At 35.4% G+C, this 25,875-nt stretch overlaps 1 protein-coding gene across 1 annotated transcript in view; it reads right to left on the reverse strand.

Annotated features, from left to right (window-relative positions):
* Positions 1–19,494, reverse strand: part of LOC106079166 (multidrug resistance-associated protein 1-like) — a 31,174-nt gene extending 11,680 nt beyond the window's left edge. The window contains exons 1-17 of the mRNA XM_056035788.1: positions 19,292–19,494; positions 18,100–18,267; positions 13,160–13,240; positions 11,419–11,517; positions 11,264–11,316; positions 9,755–9,880; positions 8,844–8,913; positions 8,009–8,061; positions 7,416–7,596; positions 6,746–6,877; positions 5,065–5,253; positions 4,672–4,809; positions 3,536–3,761; positions 2,869–2,944; positions 2,513–2,639; positions 1,982–2,158; positions 313–480 (exon numbers count right to left, since the gene is read on the reverse strand). Coding sequence (XP_055891763.1) covers positions 313–480; positions 1,982–2,158; positions 2,513–2,639; positions 2,869–2,944; positions 3,536–3,761; positions 4,672–4,809; positions 5,065–5,253; positions 6,746–6,877; positions 7,416–7,596; positions 8,009–8,061; positions 8,844–8,913; positions 9,755–9,880; positions 11,264–11,316; positions 11,419–11,517; positions 13,160–13,240; positions 18,100–18,267; positions 19,292–19,336 — 2,109 coding nt within the window. The 5' untranslated portion in view covers positions 19,337–19,494. The remainder of the gene's footprint in view (positions 1–312; positions 481–1,981; positions 2,159–2,512; positions 2,640–2,868; positions 2,945–3,535; positions 3,762–4,671; positions 4,810–5,064; positions 5,254–6,745; positions 6,878–7,415; positions 7,597–8,008; positions 8,062–8,843; positions 8,914–9,754; positions 9,881–11,263; positions 11,317–11,418; positions 11,518–13,159; positions 13,241–18,099; positions 18,268–19,291) is intronic.
* Positions 19,495–25,875: the final 6,381 nt, after the last annotated feature.

The raw sequence follows: 25,875 nt of genomic DNA on the forward strand, positions 1-25,875 counted from the left end.
CAGATTATGTTTAGGTCATCCATTTCTTTGGCCAATGATTAACGAGCTGGGCTTCATGTGGCCAGAAAAATGACAAACCTCCTTTACTTTCCCTAAATAAAGTTATCTAAGGTACCAATTTGAGTTTGGTGGACTCTGGGGTGCCCTGAAAATCCAGAAATTCAAAATCCCAGACTTCAGAGATTTGAACTCAGGACCCCAGGTTTGGAAACCAATGTCTTAATTACTCAGCCACCGTGCCCCTAGTTTCTATCATACTAACTGTGTAATCTTGGCTGTACAACTTCATTTCAAATTATTTAAAGCACTAACCTTATTTTTTAACAGTCCTTTGGGCCCGATGACACAATTAAAAATGTGTTTTCCAACATGACTATCTACAGCACTGAGAGGATCATCCAGAAGGTAAATGTCAGCATCGCTGTACACTGACCTGGCCAGGGAAATTCTTTGCTTTTGACCGCCAGATAAATTAATGCCCTTTTTTTAAAAAAAAAAAAGCTTTATCAAATAGAAGTGATTTATTTTACAACTTTTATTGTACTAACTATAGCTTTATTCTGTTAGAATTAACTCTCAACAGTGAAACTATTGTAGACATTAGCCTTATTAATATTATTTATTAGCTAAATTAATTTTAATTAAAAAAAAGTATTTTTAAATTAAAATGTTTTCTCCATTACGTTCTAGTAACAGGTATAATGGGTTGGCTTCAGCTGTTTTAAGCTCTAATGCAATGTGGGTCAAGGATGTTGTGTGTTAAATAATGTATAAATAGTAATAAGCTAATTTTAAACTGATGTAATGTATAGACATTATATCTCCAGCCCATAGTAGCCAATAGTATTCATCACAGTTTAAATTCAGTTTTTCTATTAGAACCACACACACTCTATTGCCTGGCCAGTTTTTTTTTTTTTAAGTTATATTCCTCTTAGTCAAAAATATGATTTTCAATTTTAATTGATAAATAAAGGTTTAGGCACAACTTTTGCTTTAAAACTTCTGTCCATCAGAAAATATCTATAGCTTCACTGCAAGTTATAAACTATGCAAACATTATGAAAAACTAATCTAAACAAATCTAAACCTGATCTATGGAGACAGCCTTTTTTCTTTGAAGTACAGAATAAATGTATGTCTATATGTCAGCTTGGGTCTCTTAAGTGTATGATTGTATTTCAGCAAAGGATCTCTTAAATGTATGATTGTATATCAGCTAGGCTCTCTTAAATGTATGATTGTATTTCAGCAAGGATCTCTTGTATGTATGATTGTATATCAGCTAGGATCTCAAATGTATGATTGTATATCAGCTAGGATCTCTTAAAAGTATGATTGTATATCAGCTAGGATCTCTTGTATGTATGATTGTATATCAGCTAGGATCTCTTAAATGTATGATTGCATATCAGCTAGGATCTCTTAAATGTATGATTGTATATCAGCTAGGATCTCTTAAATGTATGATTGTATATCTGCAACGATTTCTTGTTTTCTAATTACTAGTTGTTGTTACCATTCGTTGCCTTAAAGCACCGAAAAGCTAGTAGACAACTAAACCGTAAGTTAAATAAATTCCTTGTGAACAGTACTAAATATAACTTTTTTTTATAAAATAGACATAGTCAACATGATATTAAATAAAATAAATGTACTAGACTTTAGTATTAATATTACTTAACAAAATCTAACTCACTACAATAACACAACCTTTCAGTCTGAAGTCATCTGTCCTCAGACCAAGTGATGACAATGCCACATATGTAGCATCATTCACAACCAATCGCTAACCTCTTCCAACTGTAACCATATAAACACACACATGCACCCCATAACACTGATATATAGGACTTCTATCTATAAATCCGCTAAGACCTTTACCTCTAAGTCTTCTCAATTCTCTAGTTCTAATAGGATGTCTATTTCACTTCTTAGATCTTTATCTGATTGGACATGTTTGAAGTTTGCAATACTTTACCCTCTCTCCTATTTCAGTTTTGTCACCAGCTGGCAGAATGTTCAAGTCTTCTGTTAGAGCACACGCATGAATAATGTTGTGATACTTCTGTTCTTGGTATTCTGCTCCAAAGAGAATATTTTCTTTCAGACTCATGTTTTGAACCCAAGCCTCTTGTGGTACATAGGCAGTCTGACCCTAAGAAAAGAATTTCTATGTTTATATAGTTTGTTCAAAACAACAACAGCAAAAAAAAAAAATAATAATTTTTTTTTTACAATTTTAAGGAAGAAATAATTATGATGGCTGGGACTGCAACTAAAATGTGAATAATAGGATAGAATGGCTCTATGAAGACACTAAAGAACAACTTGAAAAGAAAAGGTATGACAAGGGAGATAATCAATGGAAAAGAGAAAAAAAACAAAACTTGAATAAGGTGCCTGAAGAAATAATGGTCAGCCTCAAGAGGACATCGAGAGATGACGATGAAAAGGATGATTTTGTTACACAACTCAGTTAAGTTTTCTATTTATTTAGAATGATCATTACCTTGACCATAACATTTCCTTTCAATTTCTGCATTTCACCAAGGATAGCAGACAACAGTGAAGATTTCCCCATCCCAACCATGCCCACCACAGCCACTAGTGAACCTTCAGTAATAGTCATATTTATACTGAAATATGGATTAGAAAACACTGAAAACAAAAAAAAAAAAAACACCAAAAACCCCAACAAAACATGATTATAAATAAGATGAGTCAGATCTATTCTTTTTAAGTTATAAATCTAGCAATGGTGGCTAGTTATCTTTTGAAATGCAAACTCAAGCATAATATTTTTTAAAATCACAGCCTAGTATAAGCTGAATTGTAGCTTTTGGCTATTTAGACTACAAGACTCACTTTGTCAAAGTCATTTTTTGAGATGATGTTTGCCAAGTGAGTGTTCCATCAACAATTTTAATCGCCGAACTGCAATCTGTAAAATTTAGAAAATCACAAAATAAATTTAATTCCAATGGTGGTACTTCCACTTTACATATGAAGTTAGGTTCCTGTTTTTCTATTTCCAATAGTTATTGAGGGTGTCATGTTGCAATCCATAGACTGACCCGCCCAGAAACTGGGAGATTTAACAAAAGCACCTGCTCCCCATAAATAGTTTACACTCATATTTCTTTTTTACTCAAAGAACGTTTTTTATTTTAACCTACTCTAAAAGTTTTAATTAATAATAGCATAAGCATAGAAGTAGGTAAACTAGAGATTTGTAAAAGGCTTTACTTCACCAGAAAGGAAAGAAGAGAAAAAGATAAGCAAAATAGTTAAACAAGGACCTACAACTTTATAGTATAACTCTAGCACGAAGAAGTGAAACTGATTTAAGATCTTGTAAGATTTAAGGCTAGGAGCAAATTTTCCAAAATCTACCTGTTGAAAGTCTAGCCATTAAGATAGGACTTGTAGGGGGCCTTAACTCAGTCTATAGATTTTAGATCCACGATGAAATCTATGACTAAATAATAGTTGACATATGTAGCTAAAACAAAAACAAAGGTAGGCCACTAACTTAAATTTGTTTCTTTGGTGACAATGTCCTCAGGAATGTCCTCTTGATGTAAAAACTTTGAGAGCCTTTTGATGGAGACTCTAGATTGAAGCATGTTTGGCAGCACGTAGGACAAACTGTTAAAAGCACTGTACAGGAGACCAAAAAGTGAGGATGCTACTAGGGCTGTAGTTGAGGTCATCTGGCCTCCTAAGTACATAAACCCAGAGAAACTGATTACTTGAACCTGAGGAACAACAGCAAAATATACATAACATTATAGATTAATATATGAACCAATATAATCATATTTTATGTATATTTATGTAAACCTAAGCATGTGGAAATACCACATATATAATACTGTTAATGCTGTTAATGTCTTCTGAACCTGTGGTAATGTTTTCGAAAGCCTGGGATTTTGAATTTTAGGATTCTTAGGGTGCCCTTGAGTCCAACAAGCTCTTAATTTTTAGTTAGGGAAAGTAATGGCAGATGGTCATTGTGCTGGCCACATGACACCCCGCTTGTTAACCATTGGCCATAGAATCAGATGATCTAGCATCATCTGCCCCATAGATCCCAAGGTCTGAAAGGGGAACTTACTTTTTATTGTAGTTTTTGTATTTCTTGAGAGTTTATTATCTATAAAAAAAATATAGTGTAACTAAAAGCAAAATTCAAGTCTATAAGACATATGTTAAGTTCAGCTGGTAACTAAGTCCACCATATGGCCAATAGCAACTCACTCACATTAAAAAATAAACCTTGGTTTTACTACACATAATGTGCTTAATTAAAATGTAGGATAATATAAACAGAAATGCCAAAACAAAAATGCTAAAACTATTCCATATTTGTTTCCCATGAGAAAGCTGTTTCCCTTTAATTTGTTCATAATTAGTCAACATATTTGTTTTTATGTTGTTAATAAAGTTGTTTCCTTGTATAACCAGCCCCATGTGTGATGGCTTTAAGCAGCTGAGAAGAACAGTATTCTTCTTTTTCATTGCAAAAGCCCCTAAGTTCAGCAGCAAAAAAAAAAAAGGTGAATGTTTCCAGGCACAGTAGGCTACACTTGAATCTTAATAATGTATTTAAAAATCCTTTCAAAAATTTAAATGTTAAGTTGAAAAAAATAAATCCATGCAACTCACTAACAGTGGGAAGGCTCTGTACTGCATCTCCAGAAGCATACACCAGAAGTTCATCTTTTTCATGGCAGCTGACTCTGAGTTCCTTATCTTAGATATTCTGCTGATAAATGCTTTCTCCCAAGCATACAACTTTAAAACCTGAATTATTTATACAAAACATGTTTCCTAGCCCCTTACTAGTCTCTTACTAAATAATTATCATAGGAACAAAGGACAAATATTAAAAACTAGTTTTGAAGCAATGATACAATTATTTTTAAAAACTATGTTTTGAAGCAATGATACAATTATTATTAAATACTAGTTTTGAAGCAATGATACAATTATTATTAGAAACTAGTTTTGAAGCAATGATACAATTATTATTAAAAACTAGTTTTGAAGCAATGATACCTTTATACCATTGAATATTTCATTCAGGACCTTGATTCGATCATCCTTGATTTTATCTCTGACTTCTTCATGAAACATTATCTTGTTACCAGCCCAGAGTTTGATAGGTATCACTGCCAAGAGAATGACCATTCCATATAATGTTGAATAACCTAGGAGTCTGTATAGCATGAACATTGAGAGCAGCACCTATAAAGATTGTCAAACAAATGAACATTGGAGCAGAGCGAAGTTAAGAAGCATTATTTTAAAGTGTTGTCCTAATAGAATATATGTCAATCTACTGTCTCTAATTTGATCATAAAATTCGTAGAGTCATTGGTGCATGCCAAGGACATTGATAAGTACACCTGGAAGTGTTGTAGTACAACATGGACATACAGGGCCAGCCTTAGGTCACTGCAACCTATGCTGCTGCAGTGAGCCACGCGCTTTCATAGGCTCCACACTAATTCTAGGTGTAAATTATTAAATTAAACCATTTATAACTATATATAATAACAGGAATTAGCGACCTCCTGATTTTCCAGAGCCTCCTTGAAATCTCCATAAATTGCAAAACATATGAAAAAGTCCTGGAAATCATCTGAAATTATTAAAATCTCCTGAAAAATAGACAAAATTGTCCTTTGGGGGGAAGGGGGGGGGGGGGTGCCAATCCTACGCAGGATAAAAAAACAGCATTGTCAGCTTTCATTTAATAAAAATTTATTGCAAAGACGAATGTATTTTCTGATACAAAATCTTAATTTTGACTGGGCCCTGTGCAATCTGTTTCGTATAGGGCTCCACAATAGTTAGGGCTGAATGCTACATAGAGGTATGAGATCTTATTTTGGAATCAAATGTTAAATTACAAAACTAAAGCTGGTATCTCAACAAGCTGTGATACAACATTTTACAGTTAGAAACTTTAAAGCAAGCTGCCTAAGGGTCACTGGCTCCTCTGGACATTACAGCTGTGTGCGGGCAACTTTATTCCAACCATAGCTAATACCCAGGCTATCAAATCTTTTCTATGAGATGAGCAATAGTTGCCCCAAGACTGAAGGAGGCCAACACACTTACACACACTTTATATACAAGTTCAATGATATTGACTTTTTTTTTGTAGATTGCAAAATCGAAGTAAAAAAGAGTTTTCTATATAGATATATTAACATTGTGACATTAACTGCAGAAAAAAATCTTTGAAGGAGCACTGGTTGAGCTGATGAAATTATTAAAATAATGTTTTGTAAGCTAAAAACTTCATAAATCTAATGTCTTAAAGGAATCATATAATCAATATGATGAATAAATATGTGATAGCCATTGAAACCTTCAACTTTAACATAAGTCCAAGTTAACTCTTTGGGCCCTTAGATACTTGCTACCGGCCTGGTTGTGTGATATGTGTGCTGGAATGCTATTCAGTCATCTCAATGGTCCAAGGTTCATTTCCTGCCCACAACCATCCCCTTTGTCCCATGGGAGGTTTAGGCTAAAATATAGATCATCTTCAACTCTAAAGGAACATCCTAAATATTTTTAAATCTCCATATAAAGTGCTCTCCATTCATTTTTCTTTTTATGTAACGTAGCATGTCAAGCCAAGACATTAATAAATTGGTTTTCAGTCATAGAATAACTAAAAAGTAAATTATGACAGTTTATAATCAGAACAATGTCATAGCTTTACCTTGCAAGGTGTCATAAGAAAATAATAGATATTAGTGCTGGCATCAGTAATTTTATCACAGTCTTCAGTTATCAAAGAAATGAGCTTGCCAGTTGTTTTTTTACTTCTCGACTCATTTGTCATAGTGAGAGCCTGCAATTACAAAATTTTAAAAAACTTCTAGTTAGAGATATTTAAAATGATAGAATCATTTGAGCATAATAATTCTCAACCAAGAAACAAATAATAAAGTATTCTGTTTTGTTAGACATAAAGTTTACAAATGGTTGATTTTGACAGAGAAGATATTGAGAGATTGCTTCAGACAAAGAACTTTCAAATAGGAACTACAGTGCAGAATGGATGAAAGTTAAGTAAAGGTGGGCAATGTTTTTGAACCAGACCAAATAAAAAGCATATGTACAAAATCCTTTTAGGTTTTGTTTTTCAGTTTACATGCTATCAAAAGCAAAAAAATTAAATAATAAAACTTATTTTTACATTAGTCATATTAATGTTAAAGGAATATCAGTCCTTTTAAGGTGCCAATAACATAACATCTAATTTAATTAAATGAAGAGTATGTTTTATCTGAAGTTAAATTAAAAAGAACCAAAGTCGCATTCATTTATACAAAATTGTATAATATGACTTAAATTAAAAACGTCTACTAATTCTGAATGAAAGAGACCTTATTAAATACAGCCAATCGCAGCGAGACTCGTATACGTCTGCTCATCCGCATGCAGGAAAAGTAGACTCGATTGTAAAGAACAGCGGAAGTAGCGCATACAATGAACATGGAAAGCATGAACGAGCAACCTTCATAAGGTGAAGCAGATGACTGGTTTTCAACATGTTTCATTAGATACCTGGAGAAAGCAGACACAAAAAAAATATAAATTACATTGTGATAATACATTATAGTGGCTTAGCTAGGGTGGGGAAGAATTTTAAAATCCACCCGGGCCCCCACTTGATAATACATTATAGTGACCAGTGGCGTAGCTAGGGTGGGGGAGAATTTTAAAATCTGCCCGGGCCCCCATCAAAAGGGTGTTTTTTACATTACATATTACATAAAATGCAGGGGCCCCCAAATGATGAAAAATTCTTAGCTATGCCCTTGATAATGACAACTATTTGTAAGCTTTACAAGTTGAACTGCATAAAACTTTTATATGTAATGTAAAAGATTCATATAGTTTTTGTAGCATGTGTATAGTTTGAATGGTGGAAAAAAAAGATAAAAGAAATTTAAATTTATTAAATAAACAAACTTACTCAATGACTAGAGGATTTAAAAAGTATGTCAAGTCCAGCAGACACAAGAAAAACTACAATGGTAAAAGTTAAATAGATTATAATGACACATCAAACTAAATGTATTTGATCTATAAAATGTATAAATGGAAAATATTGATTTCAAATGTTCATTTTCTATACATGTTGTAATGATAATGTATTTAAAATAATATTGAACTCAATCCACAGCTAAGAAAAATAAATTGTAGTATTATTAAAGCAAGAGTGGTCCTGCTTTCATCTGATTTCTAATTACATCATTGCATTGGTAGAATCATTCATTTGCATCACAACCTTATTTGTAAAATGTTTTACATGTTTCAGAGTTGAAGGTAAATTACTTCCTAGTCCAAACCTCCAGCAGGATGACAGGGGAGGCAGCGGGCAGGGTATGAACCTGGGACCATTGGGAAGTCTGAATGACAGTTCAGCGGTCAAACCACACGACCAGGCAGCCATCTTTATTGTATAGTCAGCTGCTGTCATTAGTGGCTTTGACAAGAACAAGTAGCCATGATCTTTCATTCTTATCTTTTATCTTCAACATAGCAATGTGTTTTTAATAATATAAGTGGGGTAGCTTTTTTCTTTGAAGTCACTGGATCTTGTTTTATTACCCTATCATAAAAGGATATTTGAAAACTTGATTAAATCTGATATTTAAGAGAGTTTTCTTTTTTTTACACAAGTCATTAGGAATGGAATGATAAAACAAAGCCTTGAAGACAAAACTCCTTCGTGGCCAAAGATTAACTTGAAGGTGACTGATGTGCAATAAAATTGCTTATTGGTATGTCCAATAAAATGTACCAACCTGCAGAGTAAGATATTTAAACCCAAATGTTTTCAGTAGAACCACTACAAGACTTGTTTTCCTTGATTTTCTGTTTATAACAAATTCAATTAATATCAAATAATTAAAACACATAATTTAAGAAAAGACAAGAGAGCTACAATACAATATTTTAAAAACTTTTAGATCTGGATAAATCTGTTGATCTATATCAACTTTTTAAAAAATTCTTAATATAATGTAGACAAGAATCAATTTGAATGGATACTATACTATATATAGTGTCTATATATATAGTACTATACAGGACAAGAACTAGATCTAGATTCTTATCTATAGTTTTGTTACAGACTATACACAATGATTAACTGCATTTTATTATGACCAACATAAAGGTTATATTATTAAGAGACAGACAAAAAGTATGAACATTTCTATTTAATTTAATAATCTGGTTTGGGTTATCAGAGCTGGAATCTGCCCACCCACTGGCACTGCCATCCTCTGAAACCTCTGCCAAGTCTGCCTCCTGCTGGAACTTAAAGGTTTGGTCTAGATTCGAGTCTAAAGGGCATTACAAGCTGAAAGCCTACAAGAAAAGATTAATTACATAAATCTTTAAAATATAAATTACATACGTTCGTTAAATTAAAGAAGATTACATACTTAGAGATCTAGATCTCGAAACTATACGATTTTTTTTTCTGTTGTACTTGTAGCCCATTGAATGCAACCTTTAATTGTATGCCTTTTCATCATGAAATTTATGTAAACAGCGACTAGATATAGATCTAGATTAAATGCACACAAAAAGGGGTGACAACATAGATCTAGATCTAAATTCTCTGGATATATTTTATTTTCAACCTCACTTACTATTTTAGTTTAAATCCTTGTGTGTTAATTGTATAAGTTATCAAAAAGCAACTTACTTTTCGTTTGTTTCGTGTTTCCAATGTGCTTCAAAAGGCTGATAAATCTGGCAACATTTTTCCCACTCGCTGACGTCTGGAACATCATTTTCTTGCAGCTCTCGGGTGAAGCCAATTTTCACAAGACTGATTTCAATAATAACAAAAGTGGACAGTTAAATAAAGATTTAGTAATTAAAGTAGAAATTCTTTATTTATCACCTAGGCAATCAGTGTTATGTTCATTATAAAACAATTAAATTCTGCTTCTCATTAACGGAAGAAATGCTCACATCGCCTCAGCGTGACACCTCCGTGGAAACGTCCTCCCGGGGAAGAGGAAAGGCTATCCGGGTCACATGGTTCATAAAAGGGATGCGGTCATCTAGAACCATACGTGGACATCGCAACGGTACTCATTAAAGTTGTATTTTAACATGAATATAAACTGTCATTTTAAAATCACCAATAATAGAAACCATGCCTTTACTTTAAGCAATATTCTTTTTAATTCAATTTCAGAGATGCAGGCGTAGTTGCATCTGGCTTTGTCGGTATTGTATTATCATTATGAAAATCATAATTAAAACACAGCATTAACATTTTTTATCATTTATATTAATTTAATCCAAATTTACATAATAAAATTTCACGAAAGCGAGTGCGTTATTTTTTTTTTCGGAAATATTGGTGCCTACATAGCTTTTAAGCTTATATAATGATAATAATAATAATTATTATTATTATGTTCGAAAAGAACGAGTATTTATTCTTTGGCGCAGCCAGGGTCAAGTATTGTTAAAGGGAAACAAAATTCATCGTAATCCCTTTATCAGTTTCCACCGAGGAATTTTCTGGTGACGTGGCAGGTCTGCAGCAGAACCGCCCTCTGACAGGCAACGAGAATGTTCCTAGGAACACTGTTTTTATGAGATGACACAATATAAGCCAACACTATGGCCCACTGGGAACAATGCATTTGGGACCGAGCTACAGAGTTGTAACTGGAAACATGTTTGCAGACGCCTGGTCCTACCGAGCATCAGTTTCCCATCGTGCCAGGGCAACAATCCAAACGATAAAAATGGAAAAATGGTTTGAGTGTTGGGGTGAGTCCCAAAGAGCCCTCGGAGTATGGGAACACATAGAGCGCTCTGACCGGGCTTCCCTCGGTCCCCGTGGTGGAGGCTGCCCAGGCCTGAACAAGCTGTTTATAGCACAGTGGAAGACGAGCCGTTGGCTCATATTTCGTACGGTACAGACCAAATTTCGACTGTCCCCGCTGCGGGAAGGAAGAGGAAACCGCGTCATATTCTTTTAGACAGCCCCATGCTTGCCTGTTCCGTTTCGACAGGTCTTGGAGATTACAAGTTCTTGACCTGTATGTTGACATTAGTGCATTACGCACAACATAAGATCTTCTGTCCAGGGCTTTTAGTTTTACATGAGACCTCAAGTCGTCAATCAAATGGAGTTTGGTAATACTATGTAATTTAAACTTAGCAGTAGTAGCGAAAAAAAAAATCTTACCTAATAGCTTGATTAAGATAAATATCATTTAAAAATGTGGCCTCGTCTTTTGCCTAAAAAAAAGATTTAGATTTAGCTTTCATCTCATTGAAGAATCAAGACAAGAACATTTAATTTAAGAAACTTCATCTGGCCAATTGATTGTGTAGGCCTACCTTGACTCTGTTGTCTTCCTGTCGTCTGGAAAAGTGTCCAATCAGAAGACACACAACTGTCACTGCCGCCATTAGTGTCACATTGCTGAGAGCAGGTGGCTGTGAGAGGTTGCAAAATGGAAAGAAACAGTTTGAAAAGTTGGTTAATGAAGTCAGAAAGTCGTAAATATTTTTCTATAACAAGACATTCTTCAGAATTATAAAGAAGACATATTTAGTGCTGAAAAATTCAAATAGTTTACGAATAAGGAATTAATCATGAATTGATGTGGCAGAGCATGGAATTTAAATCCCCCTGCACCGGGCTTGTTTGTCCTTGAAACAGAAAAATGAACCCAGGGGCAGGCTTGTGCTTTCTGATCCAGTCTATTCCAACATCATAGCATGGAAGCAACAATCAGCGACCAACAGAATGCTTCTTCCCGGTTTCGGAGTAGGTCTTACAGTTAAGACGAATGGGCTTTAAACAACACAAGAACAAATCATTCACGTGCTAATACAGAAATAAAGTTGTTAATCTTATCTTATAAATTACAGACGTCGCTTCAAACGAGAAGATAATTACGTTCTACTCATTTCATGTGTCAATGTAGATGTTAATGCCACTTAAGTTCTAAGTTTTCATGGCAACCCATCTCATGCTGTACAAGCGCTAGGGAAGAACAAATGCGTAGTGTCGTGCAACACTGTGTTTACTTGGGTTGAGGGGTCTTAAACAGACGATTCATGTTCTAATATTGGTCAAACTAAGGTTAAATAATTTAAATAGGGAAGAGGTGTTCAGTTTTCATGTTCCCAGTTTTGTAAAAGCTAAGGGTACAACCATAGAAATATAGTTTGGATCGCTTGGAATTCCAGATTTAAAGAGTTGTGAATAATTAATAGACTAATTCATATCGGGCAGTGAGCACCAGAAGGGAAATAAAATTAGTGAAGAGCTACTCTGTCATTTCAGATCTGTTAGTAACCGAAGATTGCATTCCCCCCCCCCCCTTTTAGCCTCGATGGAAGCAGATTGGCTAACGAAAATACGGGTCCCCATTGATTTATTCCTGGAACCCGAAGTCAAAGCATAGGCCCACAATGCAAAGGTACTCCGAATCCCGGGTTGAGAATTAAACAAAGATCCGATAGCCGCAAACGCAACTTCTACATAGACTAGTAGATTTATATTGAACAAAGACCAGACCATCAATTAGCCAACACTGACCCGACATCAAATTTATTTCTTTAATTTATTTAAATTATATAAATCAGAAAACATATAAACTGAGTGGTATAACGCTTGGCTTCCGAACCGAGGTTCTCCGGGTTCAAATCGTGGTTAAGACTGGGATTTTTACTTTCGGGATTTTTAGGGCGCCTCTGAGTCCACCCAGCTCTAATGGGTACCTGGCATTAGCTGGGGAAACGTAAAGGCGGTTGGTCGTTGTGCTGGCCACATGACACACTCGTCAACCGTCGGCCTTAGAAACAGATGACCTTTACATCATCTGCCCCATAAAATGCAAGGTCTAAAAGGGGTACATTATTGTAAATTAGTGTAAAGGATAGTTTATGTAATGATGTGACTGATTAAAATTATTGGTGGAGCTTGATTGTCATGGATTCCATTCAGCACAAAGTAATCTATCAAAAAAAGATTACCTTAGCCTTTCTGTACCTTTTATTATTTGTTTTTATACACACGAACTCACGCTGCTTGTTATTTTTTAAAAATACAATTGAAAGATTCACTTACTGAAGTCAAAATTAAAGATGAGTTTCTACAAGTCTCCGTAGCAGCAACTGCTAGTAATATAGCGCACAAGTATTGGGATATCTGAAGTTAGAATACAAAATATTATCTATATAGGCCTAGGCCAACATCAAATGAAATGAAACTTGAAACTAATAGCCTTTCAGTGTTGTTTCTATTTTATATATTTTATAAGTCGCGGATGTTCCATCATAGGAAACCCAAACCTCCTCAAAGACAGCAGGGGGACAGGCTTCAAACTCAGGACCACTGTGACGACAGTCTGTAGCGCATAGGCCTACCACACAACCGAGCCAGTGGCGTAGCAAGGTACCCGTGGGTCCGGGTTCAAGACTATCTCGGTGCCCCCCCAATAAGACGAATTTAGTGTATGACAAAACATTGAGTAATCTTAATGTATCGGTCGATTTAGCATTCCAACGCAAGTAGTGCACCTTTTTATAAGTAATGATGTGATTCAGTTAGGACTCCATACAAGTAGGCCTAATAGTGTCAAAGTGTGTAGGCTACACCTTCTTTTACAGAATTCAACGACTAAGAGGTGTTTCAAATCAAGAAACAAATGTTTTATGATTTTATTTTTCCCAGTATCTTATCTTATCTTATATAATACAGACGTTACTTCAAAAAAAGAAGATGATTACGTCCTACGCGTCATGCATTTAGTCATGCATATTAACCAATGACTTAAATTCTGCCAAGTCACTGGTTTTCCTGGCTAGCTCAGGCAACCCATTCCATGCTCTAATAGCACTAGGGAAGAAGGAGTATTTGTACAAATTTGTCCTAGCATATGGGACGAGGAATGTGCCTTTATCTTTGTGTCTTTCAGAGTATTTTATTAAATTTTGTTTTTGTATTTGAAGATTATGGTTCAGTGTTTTATGTATGATTGCTACTTTACTTTTGGGCCTTCTGTCCTGAAGGCTTTCTAAATTTAGTGATTTTACTAAAGGTGTTACTCTAGTCAAATGTGAATATTCGTTTGTTATGAATCTCACTGCTCTATTTTGTGTCTGTTCCAGTTTCTTAATGTTTTCTTGAGTTGAGGGGTCCCAAACGAAGGATGCATATTCTATTATTGGCCTAACCAAGGTTAAGTAACATTTTAGTTTTATGTTCTTATTTGATTTATAGAAATTTCTTTTAATAAATCCTAATGCTTTGTTTGATTTTTTTGTAGTTTCATCAATATGTGGATTCCATGATAGTTTTTCATTTATTATAACACCTAGGTATTTTGCGTTTTTAGTCTGTGATACTGGTTTGCCATGAATAAGATAAGTGGAATTAATTTGTTTTAGTTTTTTTGTTACTCTTAACAACTGACATTTTTCTGGGTGGAAAGACATGCTCCAATTTGATTCCCATTTCTGTAATTCATCTAATTCTCTTTGTAAAATATCTGTGTCTTGTGTTGTTTTTATTGTTCTATATATTATGCAATCGTCTGCAAATAATCTGACTTTTGTTCCTGAACTAATGCAATTTGGTAAATCATTTATGTAAATTAAAAATAGTAGTGGACCCAAGACTGTACCTTGAGGTACACCTGAGTTTACTGTTATCGGTGTTGATTTAGAGCCATTTATTATTACAGTTTGTTCTCTCCCTATCAGAAAGTCTTTAATCCACTGATGCAGTGGACCATTAATGCCGAAATATTTTATTTTTTTAAGCAAACTATGGTGGTGAACTTTGTCAAAAGCCTTAGAAAAATCTAGTAAGATAGCATCTATTTGTTCACTATTATCTAAACCTTTTGAAAAATCATCAATTAGTCCTATTAGTTGTGTTTCACATGATCTATATTTCCTAAAGCCATGTTGGTATGGTGTGAGGACATTATGTTTGTCTAAGTGGTTTATGATGTTGCTACATATTATGTGTTCTAGGATTTTACATGTGATGCTGGTAAGTGATACTGGTCTGTAGTTCCCTGGGTCAGATTTTTCTCCTTTTTTAAATAGGGGGGTGACATTAGCTTCTTTCCAGTCCTTTGGTACTCTGTCCTGGTTAAGTGAAGCCTGAAAGAGTATTTTGAACACTGGGGCTAGCTCATTACTTAGTTCTTTGAGTAATCTAGCTGGAATACCATCAGGTCCAGAAGCTTTATTTGGTTTGGTGTTGGCTAATAGTTTTTGAATTCCATTTTCTTGTACTACTATATCTTCTATGTTGTCTACTTGGTTCAAATTCAGTAATATGTCTTTGTCTCCTGGGGCTGAGAATGCTGATGCAAAGTATTTGTTTAGAATGTTTGCTTTAGTTTCATTATCATTATGTATTATGTTATGTTCATCTTTTAATGGCGCTACGCCTGTTGTTTCCATTTTCTTAGACTTAATGTATGACCATAGGTTTTTGTTGTTATCTTTAGATATTACATTGTTTATGTATTCACTCTGCAGCTGTCTGCTTACTTTTTGGGTTAAGTGTTTAATTTTTATATACTTTTTGTAAACTCTTTCTGCATTAGTTTCTTTAAATTTTCTATAGAGGTTTTCCTTCTGTTTACAAAGCTTCTTTAGTCTATTATTAAACCAGCATTTATTTATTTTGTTTGATGTGTATTTAGTTGGTATATGATTTTCTATTATGCTTTTAAGATGGTTTTTAATGAAATTCCAGAGGTCATCGACTGGTTGGTTAATGTCTTTTTCTAATAAGAATGTTTGTTGAAAGTTTAGTGCAGCTTGGTGTAGTTGTGTTAGGTTACATTTATTCCAGAGTAAGATTTTTCTTTTGGGTTTTGTATTGGCTACTGCTTTTATCTGACTGTGTATTTTTATGATCTCATGGTCTGATAGACCAGGGATAATTTCATAATCAACTACTAATCCAGGTCTGTTGGTTAAGAAGAGATCTAATGTGTTGTTTAATCTAGTTGGCTTTTTAATGATTTGATCTAAACTTAGGTTGTGTAAAGTTTCTATGAAAAGCTCATTTATGTCCTTAAGGTTTTGGTGTTTATCTATGGTTAGTGTTTTCCAATTTATATCAGGTAGGTTGAAATCACCCATAATCCAAAAAACTGCATTTTTATTTGTCTCTTTAAGTGTAGTAATCTGATTACATAGTTCCTGCATGTATTCTAAACTAGAATTTGGTGGTCTGTAAATGCTGCCTATTATTAGGGATGTTGAGGTGGTATTAATTTTACAAAATGTTGATTCTACATTTTTTGAGTTAGGTAAGGTAATTTCTTCTGCTATAAGAGTGTTTTTTATTGCTAAAAGAACTCCTCCATGATTATCAGCCCTATCTTTTCTAAAAATTTCATAATTACTATTGAAAATTTCTGCATTAGACACATTTCAATTGCGAAAACAGTGCTAGGTGTAAAACTATAAAACATCGATAAAAACAATTAACTATTTCTTTGTCTATTATTTAACACTAAAAAGATCGAATATTTATTTAATTAAAATGTTATCGTTTTCTAAGTAGCAAAGTCAGAAACCAATGCAACTATTTCTAAACTTTTAGCTGTTTGTCGCTCAATGGAAAGAACAGTAAGTGAAGCCAACTTACTCTGTGTCATAGAAAGTCTTAACCCTTAAATTGCTGAGCTGTTTTACATTGCGTCAACATAAAATGGAATTACAATTCAGATGTTTAGAAGCTTAACTACCTCACGCATTTTAAGGGTTAAATAATTTTCGATCACTCAAAACTTTGAGAACGACCGCAATGCTGATCAAAATGACACAGATAAAGTGAGAAATAAGATGCATGCTGGGACAATGTTTGGAAAACGTAATGAAACAGCTAAATCACGTATTAGACACAGACTTGAAAAGTTTTAACGGAAAGCTTCTTAGAAGGACTGGTTCTCACAAATATGAAAACCTAGACATGACTCTCCAATTGCTTTTTTTTGAGCATTCTGTCATCGGAGCTCACGAAAAAGTGTCGAAAAAAAAATGCAAATTTGATCAACTTTTGATATATCTTGAGTACTGTTACTAAGGAAAGAGAAAATTGCCCATATTTTGCTAGAACTGCATTGCCCAACGGGTCTCTTGGCTCGTTTTGAATCTCTAAGGCCTTGCTTGACTTTCGAATTTAAAGATTCATAATAAATAGAGCCTAGTCTGTTCTTTTCGTATAAGTATTTAAAAACAAACTATGAACCAAGTTTCAACACAAAAACTAAGCATTGTTCAATGAATGACACTATTCCACAATTATATTAGTCATTTCTCTTTATCTATTGGATTCGCCATTCATTGCAAATTCAACTTTCTAAACCAACCCTGTTCTCTATTTCTCTCTCTCTCTCTCTCTTTCCGATTCCTTATATACTATCAATGGTTTTATGAACATACAGGGAAAAAAAATGGGAACAATCTGGAAACTATTGTGACCACAAATGCATGATTAGAGCTAGCCACCCACTTAGATGTCATCCCCAAGTTTTCATGAGGGCCCAAACGGGTCATGAGTCATGAACCCTTTTGCGCCATTGATGCTGTGGGCCACTGAACCGAGCTATCTAAAGGGCACCATAGTTAAAATAATTGGCACTAGATAGACATACAGAATAAAGGGAGACAAGACAATGTGCATGTCTGCATTTGACCACAGAACTGGATAAAGTCGACAGTAACTATCCACCAATCTGGCACACATGAAAGTTTTAGTTTGTTTCCATTTGTTTCTCTAACTTCTCTTTTCTTCTTTCTCTCTTTTTCTATTTATCCAATTTTATCCCTTTTTCCTCTCTGTCTGTCTGTCTGTCTGTCTATCTATCTATCTATCTATCTATCTCTATCTATTTATCTATCTATGTATTTATTTATTCGTCTATCTATCTATCTGTCTATATCTGTCTGTCTGTCTGTCCGTTCTCATGTCTGTCTATCTAACTCTATCCACAATAGTATTTAAACACACATTACTATGCTAAGAAAACCAACCTTGGTCAACGTGACACTTCCGCTCTGCTCTGTTACATTTCTTTTTGTGGTGAAGAAGAAACCATAAAGAATGACCACAAATGATGTCAGCAATGACCACCCAGAGAGACCCGACGTCCAGGTCAGGGGTGAGGAGAACATGTTCACGTCTGTGCAATTGCTGACCACCTGGTTCATTGCAAAACAATTTAGAGTCTATTATTTTAATATATTGGAGGCGCGGTGGCTGAGGGGTAAAGCGCTTGGCTACCGAACCGTGGTCCTCTGGGGTTCGAATGTTGGTGAAGATTAGGATTTTTAATTTCAGGCCTCTCTGAGTCTACCCAGCTCTAATGGGTACCTGACGTTAGTTGGGGAAAAGTAAAGCCGGTTGGTCAGGTAACCGTTTGAGCTGGGTTGATTCAGAGGTGTCCAAAAATCCCGAAATTGAAAATCTCAGTTCTCACTTGGATTCGAACCCGGAAGCCAAGCGCTTTACCGCTCAGCCACCGCGCCTCCCTGTAATATGTATATGTATGTACTTTTTATTCACATTAGTAATTTTTCATATCATTGTACAAATATTGAATTAAATATATAGTTTAATTGTAAATCACATAAACATCGTTTATTAATTTATGTTTGTACAAATGGGCGTGTATGGTGTTTCTGTTAGGTTGAACTTTGGGACTAATTTAATTATCAAGCAAAAAGAAATTATAATTATAATTAATTATAATTAATTTTAACACACACGCACATTGCAATTAAAATTACAATTTATACCCAGACAATTTTATATGTATTAATAAATAATCAAAGTCCTGACAGTATCCATTTCAGAACTTGCGATCTATAAAGCATATGATGTAAAGGTCATCTATTTCTATGGCCAGCACAAAGACAAACCGCATTTACTTTCCCCAACTAAAGTCACGTACCCATCAGATTTGGGTGGACGCAGGGACGCCCTAAAGATCACGATTCCAGACTTCACCGAGGTTTGAACCCCAGCCAAGTGCTTTGAGAGAGTTAGTCTAATTACATTTTGCTATTCAATACATAAGAACGTGAGCACTTAAAGTCCACTTCTTAATACTTGCCAACAAGGGCGTGACACCAATTTCGTCACCTGGCCGCTACTCAACTATAAATAATGACAGTATGTAAACCCAATTGACATTCTTAAATGTACTAACGTATCACCATTCACCTGAGAACAACGTTGATATATACTTGTGAACAGACGTCTCATCATGTAGAGTTCAATCAAACTCTCGTAAACAAATCAATTTAAACAATGGTTATGTTTCCAGTTTCAAACCCTAAAACATGATAAACTGTAATTTTCTTTTGTCACAATAAATCATAAATCACTACTGATTAGTACGTCAAATCCTATTCTAACACAAATGAGTGAGACTGGCGAATGTTTCTTTTTAAATGCATGTCGACTCATTATAAACTGATACGATATACCATAAATAGAATTCCGAGCCCAAAGTACGCTCCAAGCTGGCCAATCCTCATCCTGCTACTCAATTCAGTCTCACTAGAGGTATGTCTATACATATATATATTTATTGAGATAAGAGAGTCTACAAATTATAAATATATATTTTACTTTTAACAAAATGAACATTTTCAATACCATAAACTAGGATCGCAATATTTTAACTGCATGCACAATGCTTTAAGCATACAAACGCCCTACAGATGTACAGACCAGATTAAATTATATCCAGTTTAATTGATAGTGTCAAATTGAAGCACATAATAGGTAATCTCCGAATGTTCTGTTTTGCTCCTATTTATACGCCACCATTACAGAATAGAGTCCATTTTTTTTAATTATTGTTTAGTCATGTAAAAGAGATAATTGTACCAAATTTCAGCTTGATCCGAGTTTGGGTGTGGGAGAAATAATGTTTACAAACTTTTTACTAGACAGACAGAGTGAGTTGATATAAGCTTTGTCCAAATAAAAATGCTAAAATATTTATGAATACCGCTTACATCTGCTAGTACATTTACTATTTGAATAAAACCATTTGAAAATGATTTTACAGTCATTGTTTAAATATTTGTTTAAAAAAAAAAGACTTGTGCACTTCAAATACACCAATTTTAAACGCATGCGTTGATGATCAAGGTTGTTTCAGATAGACTATTTTTTAAAGAAAGCACATCTGGTAGTTTCCCCTGAGACACAAATATAAACCTGCTGATAACAGAAAGTATTTCACCACTACGTTTCAACCTCTTGTGCAATGAATGAAACAGAACAGATCCAGGCCTAGTTAAAAAGAAAAACAATGAATTCAGCCCCTTCCACTCCTTGTGAATTGATATGCGTTTTTTTTTCCTTCATAATCTATAATTAGGCATTAGTCAAGATATACTCGTCATTGATTAATTTTTCCCCCAAATAACTATCTGTTTAGCGGCCTTATAGAGAAAAGCCTCTATTGGTTTTATGCTGTCTGTCCGTCACGTTGAGATCGCTAAGACCGGATAATCGATTGGAGATATGATCGCCCCAAATCATTTATAGTGCCTATATAGGTATGACGGCTCCTTATGTTTATCTGAAAGCGAACAACTTAGTTCTTAAAATTAAATACCCAAAAACACTTTTTAAAAAATACATTGACACAGTGTTTTTTTTTTTTAAATATATATTAAAGTAAGCGTTTTCGCAAAAAAAAATTAAAAAAATAATTTATCTGTCTTGTGCTTTGCTAAATTATGAAAGTTATCAGTGATGGTTAAAGTTATTTGAAAATGAATGCCATTATTATATAAATTTTCTAAGAATGGTTATACATCTCATAGCAACTACAATAAAACCCTTTTCAATGGCAGGCCGTGTATTCTTCTGTTTCTTGCTACTGTTTCCCGCAGTAAGGTCTTTGCAAAGTTTTAGTTTTACTATAGTTGGCAGAAGTGCTTTTTGTTTTTGTAAAAAAAAAGTGATAGATTGCCTAACTTTTAACAACTTATAAATTAATAATAAACGTTAAAATACAAGAAAATAATATTCTCCCCCCCCCCTCTCATTAAAAAAGGTGCCGGTACGCCGTACCCTAGCGTACCGTCACAAAAAAAGCACTGGTTGTCAGGTCATTGTGGGGTCCAATCGCTGTGGCAACTCTGTCTCTAAATCTCTTCGTTCGCGATGCGGTCTTGAAATGTAGTCTTTAAATGTGATACCTAGGATCCTTTTGTAGAATCCTAATTCCATCGCTAGGATCCTCCTCTCTAGTTCTGCAGTCAGCGTCCAAGACTCGCAAGCATATAAGCAAGTGGGCTTGACCAGGGAGCGCATCAGAATGATTTTGGTGTTTTAGGATTATGCCTGTTTTTTCCATATTGTTTTGAGTTTGGTGCTGCTGGGATCATACAGAAGCTCTAATAAACAGATTTTTCAAAGAAGCCTTGATTATATGAGAAAGCGGCTATAGGTGACCCCCAGACATTAGACCCGTTGTCGCAACACTGTTTCAGAAGACGGTTACGTCTGTTGGCTTCTGATGCTAGCAAGTGATGTTGAAATATTCATGGAAGCTTATTGTTTACAAGTGGGATAATCATTGATATCCTGTCTAGGGTTAGTACACATTCAGAATCGAATTATAAAGTATAGAAATATAAACGCTTGCTTAATTGCAGGCCAATCCCGAGAAATATTTGGACCCCAAACAACTGGGTGCGTATGTATGTGCCCTCTCTGTCTTTCCCACCTCGCCCCCTCCCCCCCAAAAAAAAAACAATTTAAAATTCTTATACAAGAAGCATAACATGTTGGGACCCCGGGCTAGAGTCCTATTTATCCCCTTCTCTTGGTGGTGAGATTTGTTTGCGGTATAGCCACTGGGTCGTCTCGATGGTGAATGGTTCATACCCTGCCCGCTGTCATCCTGAGTGAGGTTTGGGCAAGGATGCATATTATTATCTTATCTTATCTTATATAATACAGACATTACATTAAAAAAAACAAGATGATTACGTCCTACACGTCTAGCATTTAGTCATGCATATTAACCAATGACTTAAATTCTGCCAAGTCATTGATTTTCCTGGCTGGCTCAGGCAACCCATTCCATGCTCTAATAGCACTAGGGAAAAAAAATTCTGATATCTTTTGCTGCAAGTCCGCTGTGACATCCAACCAGACTTTTCCTTTTATCTTCGAAGTTTTAGGTTCAGAGTCTACTTATTGTTTTCTTCGGATCTCCCGTTTCACTAACGCACCACTTGCGTTGATACCAAAACAAAATGATTCGTAATGATGCCTTTGGTTACACTCACAAGATGTCACGTACAAGGCTAGCTCAAGAGAGCACCGGATATTTCAAAGAATTAAACTTAAGAGAACATTCATGTGGTCTTATTTTTTTTTAAATTGTTTTTCTTACAAGAACAACAAAATAATAATATGAATATGAAACTAGCAAGGAATGAAATCCATGAAACAAAGAGTGAGAACCCTAAAATATGGACAGATACATTTTTCAACCTTTTTGCGATTTTCTACATTTTGGTCCGATGTTTTGGGCGGGCCGGATAACACTGGAGTTTTTCTATTCCTGCTTAAACTAATGGGTTAGGCAGATGAAACAGTGGTGCATGACTTGCAAGTGTGTTGAAGAGCTGCGGGAAGATAGCTGAAGGGTCACTTGAACTCCATGGGAGCTATGAGGCACTTCGTTCAACAACAGAGTTACTTGCCAGAGCACTACGGGAGGACCACAACAGAGTTACTTACCAGAGCACTATGGGAGGACCACAACAGAGTTACTTACCAGAGCACTACGGGAGGACCACAACAGAGTTACTTACCAGAGCACTACGGGAGGCCCACAACAGAGTTACTTACCAGAGCACTACGAGAGGCCCACAACAGAGTTACTTACCAGAGCACTACGAGAGGCCCACAACAGAGTTACTTACCAGAGCTCTACGAGAGGCCCACAACAGAGTTACTTACCAGATCACTACGGGAGGCCCACAACAGAGTTACTTACCAGAGCACTACGAGAGGACCACAACAGAGTTACTTACCAGAGCACTACGGGAGGCCCACAACAGAGTTTCTTACCAGAGCACTTGGAGAGGCCCATGCTTTCCTGCCCTGCTACCATTAGGAGTTCACCCAAGGTTCATGTTGTCCAATACAAAGTTTACGTATTAAAATTCAAATTTATGGACTGTCCCACCATTTTTAAAACGTAAACATATTGGTTTACATATTACAGATTTAACACTTTTGTATTCTTCCTTGGCAGACACCTGGTTGCATGCGGCCTCCGAACGAGACAAATGGAAGTCACGAAGGCCGCGCGATACACATTTGAGACCAAAAGAAAATCTGCTGCCGAGGACAAACGCAGACGGCGAAAAGAAAATCTAAATCGGCCACATGCGGACAATGGTTATGCTTGAACTGGATGTCTCAAAATATGTAGGTCACAGCTGGGGCTGCGCAGCCACGGGTAATATTTCATTCCTCACTAATCTTCGGAAGTGTACTTTATAAGTTGCGAACTTTAAACTTCACTTATATCTTATTAATTATTTACAATTAATAATGACTCTTGACCTTACGTACGACAGTCCAGAGCTTTACCAGGCGTTATGCATTTAGGGCATTTACTTTGACTGTTAATTATTTTTTTCTGCTGCGACAATAAAAATGTTTGAAATCAATTTTGATTCAACTGTCTGCTACATTTATCTTCGAATAACAATAAAAATAGAAAATTCCGTTGAAAAAAAAAAACTTGTATGTGCCAAGTTTGACATGTTAGAATGGGCCATATTTTCAATGATCTTAAGCGACCCCTGACAAATTGTCAAGGGGTCGCGACCCACAGGTTGAGAGCCCCTGCTCTAATAGCAGTAGGAACAAATTTGTCCTAGCATATGGAACGAGGAATGTGCCTTTATCTTTGTGTCTTTCTGGGTATTTTATTAAATTGTGTTTTTGTATTTGAAGATTATGGTTCAGTGTTTTATGTATGACTTATACTTTACTTTTGAGTCTTCTCTCTCGAAGGCTTTCTAAAGTTATTGATTTTACTTAAGGTGAATATTCGATTGTTATTAATCCCCTTGCTCTATTTTGTGTCTGTTCCAGGAACATCCAAAACATGTAAACATTTGACAAAGGGAACCTAGACAAAACGACGATACTAAATTTAATAAATTAATTTTTAACGTTGGTAACAATGTCTTTTATTATTCTTGCTAGATCAATACTTACTTATGGATTTAAAAGTACCCTATGATGCTAATATACTAGATTTTCTGTAGCCTACTTCAAAAAATAACATCACCTTCACTCCCTTTGTCTGCTCGTCATAAATTACGTAGGGGGAAGAGGAGTAAAATGCTTTTAAATTGTTGAGAGGTGGAGGTTGAGGTAATCAGGGCCGGATTTAAGTACGTGGAGGCAGAACAGAATTTTTAAGGATGCCTCTACACTTTTGCAAAAGCTTTAATTTATAAAAAAAAATCCACTTATTAATTAAAATAATATCTAAAAGCATGCCATATTTAATAAAATACTCTGAAAGACACAAAGATAAAGGCACATTCCTCGTCCCATATGCTAGGACAAATTTGTACAAATGCTCCTTCTTCCCTAGTGCTATTAGAGCATGGAATGGGTTGCCTGAGCTAGTCAGGAAAACCAGTGACTTGGCAGAATTTAAGTCATTAGTTAATGTGCATGACTTATAGCGCGTATGGGGCATTCCTGTTACACCGTCCTTGCTTTAAGCTCGCCAAAGGAGATCCCGTTGCCATGCGGTCGTCCTCCATGCGTGTTATAGTAAATAAGTGTCCGACCCAGCGCAGATATCAAATGGTACTTAGCCTATTCATGAAAGTAGTGAACTGTCACACCAGCAGAACATGATTTTTTTAAAGGTAGCCCTGCCCCAGAAACAGATGACCTTTCCATCATCTGCCCTACAGATCGCAAGGTCTGAAAGGGAACTTTTTTTTGTTTAGTCCTATCCCTGTAAGGAGCGTGTTTGCCGAGTGGTAAAGCGCTTGGCTTCCGAACTGAGAGTTCCCGGGTTCGTATCTCAGTTTTTAGACTGTGATTTTTAATTTCAGGATTTTAAGGATGCCCCTGAGTCCACCCAACTTAATGGGTGCCTGACTTAAATTTGGGAAAGTAAAGGCAGTTGGTCGTTGTGCTGGCCACATGATACCCTGCTTAATAACCGTTGGACAAAGAAATAGATTAACAGATGACCATTACATTATCTGCCCCATAAACCGCAAGGTCTGAAAGGGGGTCCTTTACTTTAGTCCTGCCAGAGAAATGTCGCATCCTTTAGTTATAGGACTAAATCTACCAGTTATCTAAGATCAGATTAAGATCTTTGGCTTTTTATTGTGATATGAAGATATAAGAAATATACATTTTCCATGTGTAATAACATGCACAAAGAACTTGGTTTTATATTATGCCAGAAACGCCGAATTTGTGAAATGACTATCGCATCTATGACAATTGCTTCCCCTTTTCTCTCCAGCAGACGGCTCCAAGGGGGACACAATTTTGTTGAGAATCTCGTGCACTGTTGACACACTTGGAGCTGTGTAGAAAATCAGAGACTGACATGAAGGTCTAGGGTCAATAGTCTATAGATCTAGATCTAGTGTTTGGATTGATCGGCATTTAAAAAAATTTAAAATGAATTTCACCATCAACTGTATTTTATTATGTGAATCGATGGATTATTGTGTTAATTGTTCGATTCTTGATTGGATTATCGTTTC

The sequence above is a fragment of the Biomphalaria glabrata genome, chromosome 7, assembly GCF_947242115.1.
Source record: "Biomphalaria glabrata chromosome 7, xgBioGlab47.1, whole genome shotgun sequence".
Lineage (NCBI taxonomy): Eukaryota > Metazoa > Mollusca > Gastropoda > Planorbidae > Biomphalaria > Biomphalaria glabrata.